General features: G+C 42.5%; 1 protein-coding gene across 2 annotated transcripts in view; it reads right to left on the reverse strand.

The window, feature by feature from the left end:
• The window catches only part of L2HGDH (L-2-hydroxyglutarate dehydrogenase), a 69,702-nt gene extending 59,208 nt beyond the window's left edge, over positions 1-10,494 (reverse strand). For both annotated transcript variants that reach the window (XM_034937524.2, XM_003831733.4), the window contains exons 1-3: positions 10,355-10,494; positions 1,264-1,379; positions 379-530 (exon numbers count right to left, since the gene is read on the reverse strand). In XM_034937524.2, coding sequence (XP_034793415.1) covers positions 379-530; positions 1,264-1,379; positions 10,355-10,494 — 408 coding nt within the window. The remainder of the gene's footprint in view (positions 1-378; positions 531-1,263; positions 1,380-10,354) is intronic.
• Positions 10,495-10,529: the final 35 nt, after the last annotated feature.

Here is a 10,529-nt window from a genome sequence, read left to right on the forward strand (position 1 = left end):
TATACTAGTGGTTGCTAGGGCATCGGGGGAGGTGGAAATGGGAAGTGACTGCTAATGGGTATGGGGTGTCTTTTTGGGGTGATGAAAAAGCCTGAAATTAGATAGTGGTGATGATTGCTCAGCTCTGTAAATATACTAAAAATTGATCTGTGCACTTTAAAAGGGCGAATTGTATGGTGCATAAATCATATGTCAATAAAACTTTTATTTAGAAAATTACATAACGTCACACCATCTTTTTTTAGTTATTCCCTAAGATCAGATTTGAAAAATTACATAGATACAAAGAAAAAAATACATTTTTTAAAAATGTAATATTAAACATCACTAAGCAAATGCTAGTTGGAAATTAGTCAAGGCTCTAGTAAAATGCCATACCTTGCCACACTGCTTGTAGGAAATTCCCTTTTGCTGACAGTACTCATAGAGGAGGGCTGCACCTTGTACACATAATTTGGCTTTCAGAGACTCAGGTTTATAATAAATTCCACTATGTATGACACCACTGTTATGTCCAGTCTGGTGAACAGCTACAGAAGAAGAGAAACAGGGTAAGAGTAAGTACATGATTCATACAAAACATAAGAGGTAAGAGAACAAACTTATAGTTGAAGCTATTAGAGACCACATCATGTAAAACTCTGCCTGAATTTGTTCAGATCACTGGTAACTTCTTCTAACATCCCTGGTATCCATGTCACATCCCTCCAGCCCATCTCTGATTTCAACTACAACTCTGGTGCACAAACTCACCTCTCATTACCAGCAAACCACTTCAGGGGCCCCCTAGGGCTCTTTGCACTCTGCCTTGGGGCCTCTGGTAACTTTTTTAGAGAAGGACACGGGGTGCTCAACATCACTAGCGGCAATCCTCAACCAATAGGGAGAAGAGCTGATGGATAAAGTGAGCACAATCCTGGGAAATACTACATTGCTCCTCAGAGGCTCCGGTGGAATCAAGCTCACAGCCGCAATCTTGATGTGTTCTCATGTCTTTTCCTCCTTCCCTGTCTTACTTTCCTCACCCCCTCACTCCTGTTTCCTGAGATAACCTCTCAAATAAATAACCTATAGACACGTCCTCCTTGTCCCACGCTCTGCTTTAACCTCTCAAATAACCTATAGCCATGTCCTTGTCCCACACTCTGCTTTTAGAACACAAACTAAGATACTAACACTGACATTCAGCATGAAAGATTCAGAACAGACAAAATGAGCAGATGCCCAAGTAAGCCCAAAGAACAACATTGATTATATACATACCTAAATCTTTCTCCTTTTCCAGAACACCAATAGAAAGTGATGGATGTCGCAGGATGAGTGCTCTGGCAGAGGCAAGCCCCACAATTCCGCCACCAACAATGACTATATCAAACGAGCTTCAAAAGAAAGTCATCTTTAAAGTAATTCATATTTACAATAGACCTCGCCAAACTTCACATGCATAATTTTCATCAATGGACAATTAAACCATTAATTTGTAATCATTAAAACATATTCGGCGGCCGGTCGCGGTGGCTCACGCCTGTAATCCCAGCACTTTGGGTGGCCAAGGGGGGCGGATCACCAGGTCAAGAGATCGAGACCATCCTGGCCAACATGGTGAAACCCCGTCTCTACTAAAAATACAAAAATTAGCTGGGCGTGGTGGCACGTGCCTGTTAGTCCCAGCTACTTGGGAGGCTGAGGCAGAAGAATCATTTGAACCTGGGAAGCAGAGGTTGCAGTGAGTGGAGATCACACCACTGCACTCCAGCCTGGCGACAGAGCAAGGCGACAGAGCAATGTATTGGGCCCTGTGCTGTTTGGTTTCACATGTATTAAAAAAAAAACAACCCTTAAAAGTTATACTAATCAAGCCTGGGTGTGATGGCTCATGCCTGTAATCCCAGCACTTTGGGAGGCCAAGGCGGGTGGATCACTTGAGGTTAGGAGTTCAAGACCAGCCCGGCCAACATGGTAAAACCCCATCTTTACTAAAAATACAAAAATTAGCTGGGTGTGGTGGCAGGCACCTGTAATCCCAACTACTCGGGAGGCTAAGGCTGGAGAATCGCTTGAACCTGGGAGGCGGAGGTTGCAATGAGCCGAGGTCATGCCACTGCACTCCAGCCTGGGAGACAGAGCCAGACCCTGTCTCAAAAAAAAAAAAAAAAAAAAAAAAGTTATACGCATTAAAAAAAAAAAAAAAAAAAAACCTCAAAAGTTATACGCATCGCTGGTCAGTAGTATAACCAACTACAGCTTACTGGCAGGCAGGATAGCTGGTTGCCCAATCTGCTCTTTATCTCCATAGCACGGCAGCCGGGCTGGTTACATAAGTGACTGCAGTCATGCGTTGCTTAACCATAGGGATAGGTTCTAAGAAATGCATTGCTAGGCGATTTCCTTGTGCAAACAGCATAGAATGTACTTACACAAACCTAGATGATATAGCTTACTGTACACCTAGGCTATATGGGATAGCCTATTGCTCCTAGGCTACAAGCCTGTACAGCAGGTTACTATATTGAATACTGAAGGCAACTGTAACACAATGGTAAGTATCTGTGCATCTAAAAATGTGTAAATATAAAAAAGGTACAGAAAAAATATGGTATTATAATCTTTGGTATCACCACTGTACATGCAGTCTGTGGTTGACCAAAATGTTGTTATGCGGTGCATGACTATACTTTGTGTTAAGCATAGTCATGATTCTACTACCCATCCTTTTAAAATTCCAATGTAGTACTCTTGACAATGTGTTAACACATTAAAGCTTTAACACTTTAGTGTGCAAGAATTTTTACAAGTTTTTCTTTGAGAAGTAAACAACTCCAAGAAAATAAACCTTGGGGCAATAATTGGTCCAGAAATGGGCTTAGGAACCACAATCTTTGCCATGGCAAATCCTGATTATACAACCATTTACAAAATTAGGGCCGGGCGTGGTGGCTCACGCCTGTAATCCCAGAACTTTGGGAGGCCGAGGCGGGTGGATCACGAGGCCAGGAGGTTGAGACCATCCTGACTAACACGGTGAAACCCCATCTCTACTAAAAATACAAAAAATTAGCCAGGCGTGGTGGCGGGCACCTGTAGTCCCAGCTACTCGGGAGGCTGAGGCAGGAGAATGGCGTGAACCCAGGAGGCGGAGCTTGCAGTGAGCCAAGATTGCACCACTGCACTCCAGCCTGGGCGACAGAGCGAGACTCTTGTCTCAAAAAAAAAATTTAGAACAACCATGTATAATTTATATAAATCTGCAATTCGAAGCTTAAAAGATTACCTTTAACACTGACCTGATAGCCAACAAATATGGATCTTATAGGAACAGTAGACAGAGGGAAATTTCAGAGATTAGGCCCTTTCTTTGAAAAGTGATCTAAGTTTCAATTTCAAAATCCTTAGCAAAGCACATCAATTTGATTAGGATTGCTACCACATCTTTGGCTGTATCTGGAACCAGAAACAGATCCTAGACAACTAGGAACTAACACGTAAGCTTGATAAATCAAATCCTGCATCTTAAATTAACTTGGGGGTCATAAGTGGATAAAGTTCCCTCTGTCAGAGCATAAGCCTTATACTTGAACAGGGAGAACCTCCAGCTGATGCTCAGCAGGTGGTTCTCCTGCAGCAGCTTTAGATTGGATAAAATGTTTGTCAAGGATGGTGAATGATGCCCACTTTTTAAAAGAGAGGGCATAAAAAGAGCAGCACAAATAAAATGGGATTCTGGGTCCACTACATTAATACTAGTTATTGGCAAATGCTTACAGTGGTCAACTAAAAAATTACTAATATGATCAGAATGTATTTAGAAGTCCAAGCCTTTAAGCAGGTTTTAAAAAAACATAAGTTCAGTGGACAAAAGGTAAAGCATTCACTTCCACTAGGTACTTACACTGATTTACAGATTGACCCTTTATACAACTTTCACAATAAACAGATGTTTTATGGATTCTAAAATATCCTGGCTTTTAAGAATTCCAGAATAACTATTGTTAAGATAGGCTTTTTATTTTTCGAAACTTCTATAATCTTCCACTAAGGTAGGTGTTCAAAACATTTACAAATACTTAAGATATTTGTATGTGTATTACTTAATCATATTTTATATACAGTCATCCCTCAATATCCACAGGGGATTGGTTTCAGGACTCCCATGGATACCGAAATCCACGTATGTTCAAGTCTTGTATATGAAATGGCACAGTATTTGCATATAATCTACACACATTCTCCAATATACCTTAAGTCATCTCTGGATCACTTATACTACATAGTACCATGTAAATGCTATGTGAATAGTTGTTATACTGTATTTTAAATTGTGTTATTTTTTACTGTTTTTTTCCAAATATTTTGATCCATAGTTGGTTGAATCTGCAGATGTAGAACCCACAAAAACGAGGACCGACTGTTTTGACTGACTTTTTTTTTTTTCGGTGAGATGGAGTCTGGCTCTGTCGCCAGGCTGGAGTGCAGTGGCATAATCTCGGCTCACTGCAACCTCCAGCTCCTGGGTTCAAGTGATTCTTCCGCCTCAGCCTCCCAAGTAGCTGGGACTACAGGTGCACGCCACCATGCCCAGCTAATTTTTGTATTTTTAATAGAGACGGGGTTTCACCATGTTGGCCAGGATGGTCTCAATCTCTTGACCTCGTGATCCGCCCGCCTCGGCCTCCCAAAGTGCTGGGATTACAGGTGTGAACCACCGTGCCCAGCTGTATTTTTTTAATTTATCAAGTTGATATCTATATCAATTACATGGCAGTGTGTGTATGAGAGAGATATCTTTCATACTGTTTTTCTTTCTTACTTTCAAGTTCAACTATGATGCTATGTTTTGCCTTCAAGCCTCATTTTCTGTAAAAGGTAGCATAACCTTGGCCCTTACAGGGGTGGTCTTGACTTCCATAATAATGTTTCTCATCCTTGCTGCCTTTTTTTTGGGGGGGGGTTTGTTTTTGGGGTTTTTTTTTTAGATGGAGACTAGTGATTAAATGTTGATGTTCTAAAAGCTGACTCTGGCTGCTGCGTGTTGGTGGATAGGGGGAGTAGAGTCGGATACCAGTAACAGTGATTGTGATTTGTTTTGTGGGGCATGTAGACAGTTCTTTTGGGAAGCTTTTCTTAAGGAAAGAAAAGCAGGGCTGGTGAAAGTTTTGTTTATACTGAAATTTTTTTTTTTTTTAATTTTGGAGTCAGGGTCTCACTCTATTGCCCAGGTTGGAGTGTAGCAGCATGATCTCAGCTCACTGAAACTTCCCACTCCCAGGTTCAAGCGATTCTCCTGCCTCAGCCTCCCTAGTAGCTGATATTATAGGCGAACACCACCATGCTGGGCTAGTTTTTGTATTTTTACTAGAGACGAGGTTTCACCATGTTGGTCAGGCTGGTCTCAAACTCCTGACCTCAGGTGATCCACCCGCCTCGGCCTCCCAAAATGCTGGGAATACAGGCGTGAGCCACTGCGCCTGGCCCCTTGCTGCCTTTTGATAATTATAACACAAAAGCTTTTGGGGAGGTAGATCTTCCACTTAGAATTATTACCTTGGTACAGATTCCCAGCCAAGATATTGTCTTTGCAGATTATATTACAACTATCAATAAACCCTTCTTATTTTCAAACATAAAACTATCATACTGAATATGCTTTTTCCAACTACATGTGCCACCCTTCACTCCCTCTTCTCAAATCTGAAGAATCACTGTTTTATCCAGTGACACAAAATCACTGAAATATGTTTCACAAACAAAAGCACAAATCTCCAAGCATCCACTATGGAGACAGGTGAACAGAACAATAGTCATAGATGAATGCTGGAGGACAGTTGCAGGCCAAGCTAACCATGGAGGCTGAAAGGGACATCTTTCTCTACAACTCACTTAATCTCAAGTTAACACCAATGAATGGTTTAACAAATAATTTTCTTAAGCTTTTTATGGAAAAGTTCATACCTACACAAAGTTAGACAAAATAGTTCAATGAAGCCCCACATATACATCACCCAGCTTCACTAATTATCAACTCACAGCAAATCTTGCTTCTTCTATACTCTATTTCATCCCCTCCTGTATTATATTATTTTGATGCAAATCTTAAACACCACATTATTTCATCTGTAAATATTTCAATGTTATTTCTAAAAGGCATCTCTAAAAACACACACTACCATTATAGTTAAAAAAACTAACACGAAATTTTTTACATCACCAAATATTCACTTTAAAACTTTTAGGAAAAAATAGGACAAAATCTTGGGACTTAGAGTTGACATCAAAAACATGATCCATAAAAGAAAAAAAACTGATAAAATGGACTTCATCAAAACGTAAAACTTTTGCTCTGCAAAAAGACTCTATTAAGAGGATAAAAAAACTAAGAAATTGGAAAAAAATACTAGTAACTGCATATCTCCCAAAGGACTCATACATAAAAGAACTCTCAAAACAAGCCATTTAGAATGTAGGCAGGCCGGGCGCGATGGCTCACGCCTTTAATCCCAGCACTTTGGGAGGCCAAGGCGGGCGGATCACCTGACGTCAGGAGTTTGAGACCAGCCATGCCAACATGGAGAAACCCCATCTCTACTAAAAAGACAAAATTGGCTGGGCATGGTGGCGCATGCCTGTAATCCCAGCTACTCGGGAGGCTGAGGCAGGAGAATTGCTTGAACCCAGGAGGCCTCCGCGGTGAGCCGAGACCGCACCACTGCGCTCCAGCCTGGGCAACAAGGCAAAACTCCATCTTAAAAAAAAAAAAAAAAAAAAAAAGTGGGCAAAAGATATGAACAAGTATTTCATCAAAGAGGACAGATACACAGATGGCAAAGAATCACATGAAAAGATGTTCAACACCATTAGTCAATGCATTGTTCAAACACCATTGCATCACAGAAATGTAAATAAAAACCACAATGAGATATCACTACGTCTCTATCAGAATGGCTAAAATTTAAAAAGTGATAACCCCAAATGCTGGTGAGAATGAAGGGAAACTGGATTACTCACACATAGCTGGTGGGCATGTAAAATAGTACAGCCACTCTGGAAAAGAGTATGGCAGTTTCTTAAAAAGAAACTAAACATGGACTTACTACATGACTCAGTAACTGCAGTCTTGGGCATTTATTCCAGAGAAATGAAAACTTATGTTCATACAAAAACCTGAACATGAATGTTCATAGTAGCTTTATTCATAATAGCCAAAAACTGGAAGCAGCTTGGATGTTCTTCAACCCATGGTAAATGGTTAAACAAATTGTGATGTATCCATACCATGGAATTCTATTCAACAATTTTGAAAAACCTGCTATCAATACAGGCGACGCCTTGCATGGATCTTAAGGATAGTATGCTGTGTGAAAAAAAGCCAATCTCCAAAGGCTTGTTTTGAGAGTTCTTTATGTATTTTGTGTATTAGTCCTTTGGGAGATATGCAGTTGCTGGTATTTTTTCCCACATCTTGGTAGTTTTTTCATTCTCTTAACAGTCTTTTGCAGAGCAAAAGTTTTTCATTTTGATGAAGTCCATTTTGTCAATTTTTTCCTTTTAGAGATCATGCTTTTGATGTCATCTCTATGTCCAAAGATCTTGTCCTTTTTCTAAAAGTTTTATACTGAATATTTGGTGATATAAAAAATTTCAGGCCGGGTGCAGTGGCTCATGCCTGTAATCCCAATACTTTGGGAGGCTGAGGCGGGTGGATCACCCGAGGTCAGTAGTTTGAGTCCAGCCTGGCCAACACGGTGAAACCCTATCTCTACTCAAAATACAAAAGCAGCTGGGCATGGTGGCACATGCCTGTAATCCCAGCTACTCAGGAGGCTGAGGCAGGAGAATCACTTCAACCTGGGAGACAGAGGTTGCAGTGAGCCGAGATCATGCCATTGTACTCCAGCCTGGGTGACAAAGCGAGACTTCATGTTAAAAAAAAAAAAATTTAGATTCACAGTTGCCAAGAGTTAGGAAGAATGGAGAGGAAGGTGTGAATATAAAGAGATAGGTAACACAACAGATAACCTTGGGGCAATAGAATATTTTTATACCACCCTTTTTTTTTTTTAAGAGTCTTGCTCTGTTGTCCAGGCTTCAGCGCAGCGGTGTAATCACATGTCACCACACCTTCAACCTCCTGGGCTCAAGCGATCCTCCTGCCTCAGCCCCACAAGTGGCTGGGACTACAGGAGCAAGCCACCACACCTGGCTAATTATTTTTTAATTTTTTTGTAGAGCAGGGGTTTTGCCATCTCCCTTTGTTGCCCAGGCTGGTCTCCAACTCTTAGGCTCAACCTATCCTCCCACCTCGGCCTCCCAAAGTGCTGAGATTATAGGCATGAGCCAGCATGCCTGGCCACATTTTCATATCTTAATTGAGGTGGTAGTTACACAAATTAATACATATGATTAAACTGCATAGAACTAAACACACACACACACATGAATATATGTAAAACTGATGAAAGCTGAACAATGTCCATGGATTTTGCCAATATCAATTTCCTAGTTTTGATATTGTACTATAGTTATATAAGATGTTTTCATTGGGGTAAATGGGGTGAAGGGTACATGGGATCTCTTTGTACTGTTTATTTATTTTTATTTTTTATTTTGTAGAGAAGGGATCTTATATTTTGCCCAGGCTGGTCTCAAACTTCTGGGCTCAAGTGATCCTCCTGCCTCAGCCTCCCAAAGCACTGGGATTACAAGCCTGAGTCACCACGCTTGGCCTGTACTATTTTTGCAATTTCCAATGGATCTATAATTACTTCAAAATAAAAGTATAGGCCAGGCACGGTGGCTCACACCTGTAATCTCAGCACTTTGGGGGGCTGAAGAGGGAGGTTCACTTGAGGCCAGGGGTTCGAGACCACCCTGGGCAACGTCTCTACAAAAAAATAGGAAAATAATTAGCTGCCTGTGGTCCCAGCTCCTGGAGGACAGGAAGCATTGGGGAGGGGGGCTGAGGAGGGAGGATCGCTTGAGCCCAGGAGGGTGGAGGCTGCAGTGAGCTATGATTGTGCCACTGCACTCCAGCCTTGGCAACACAGTGAGACCCTGACTCCAAAAATTTTTTTAAAAAAACATTTTAAGTATAAACAAAACTTTCACTAACCCTACTTTTCTTTCCTTAAGAAAAGCTTCCCAAAAGAACTGTCTACATGCCCCATAACAAATCACAATCGCTATTACTGGTATCCCACTCTACTCCCCCTATCCACCAACACGCAGCAGCCAGAGTCAACTTTTAGAACATCAACATTTAATCATTAGCCTCTTCTTTTTTTCTTTTCTTTTCTTTTTTTTTTTTTGCGAGACAGAGTCTTGCTCTGTCGCCCAGGCTGGAGTGCAATGGTGCGATCTCAGCTTACTGCAACCTCCGCCTCCCAGGTTCAAGCGATTCTCCTAAGGCTCCGGAGTAGTTGGGATTACAGGCGCCCACCACCACGCCAGGCTAATTTTTTTGTATTTTTAGTAGAGACGGGGTTTCGCCATGTTGGTTAGGCTGGTCTCCAACTTCTGACCTCAGGCGATCCGCCCGCCTCGGCCTCCTAAAGCGTAGCCTCTTCTTAAAACCCTTTTAAATAGCTTCCCGTGGCTCTTAGAATAAAAGTCAACGTGTGGTTAAAATAAACTAAAAACCTTGCTGTGATGTAGTCCTTCTACCGGGTCATTCCACACCATATGTCTTCCACTAAACTTCAGTCACACTCATATGGCCCACCTTCTAGTCGTCAAAATAGCCAAAACCTCTCCAAGCCTTACAGCCTTCACACAAACTGTTTCTTCTACAGAGGACAGAGAAAGACAATGGTTTCGAATGTGACGTCCAAACTATAAATCACAGGACACTGAATTCTGCGGGCTTTCATTAGCATAAGAGCTGCCTCCGACGGGGGCAACACTATGCGGGGTGTGCCAGGAACTGATTTAAGACTGTATTCAGATCTTCCAAGCAACGCCAAAGACTCCAGCTTATAAACAGCATATTTGATTGCTTATACTGTGTGCTAGGTCCTTTTATCCTTCAAATGACCACCTACAGGAGAGACTAAGGTCCAATGCACAACTGAACCTTTAAGGAGGTTAAGTAACTAGCCCAGAGTTCAACAGAAAGTGGACGGGTTGTTCAAAGCCAGAGCTACTCCTGACCTCTACTCTATACACTGCCTTTCCTCCGGCCCGTAAATACAACGAATGAACCTGCAGGTTGGTAGCTCCTGGGATCCGAGGTTGGAGTGCCACAGGACCCCAACCTGCTCTCACCCCGGGACAGGGAAATAGGAACAGGGGCACAGGTCCACCACCAGGTGCCTCCGCGAGGGGCAGCAGCGCAGGCGGCGGGGAGCAAGCGGCCACTCACCTGGTGCAGGCGCTGCGGCTACCTCCACACAGCGGTCTTAGCCTCCCAGACGCGAACCCGCACGCCCCAGGGGAGCCACCGGCGAAACTCCCGCGGGCCCGTCCGCAGGCACCAACCAAATAACGCAGCGCTGGCACCATCCCCTACGCACGCTCCCCTCCCTCAGCGCTCAGAA

Source organism: Pan paniscus, chromosome 15 (assembly GCF_029289425.2).
Source record: "Pan paniscus chromosome 15, NHGRI_mPanPan1-v2.0_pri, whole genome shotgun sequence".
Classification (NCBI taxonomy): Eukaryota; Metazoa; Chordata; class Mammalia; order Primates; family Hominidae; genus Pan; species Pan paniscus.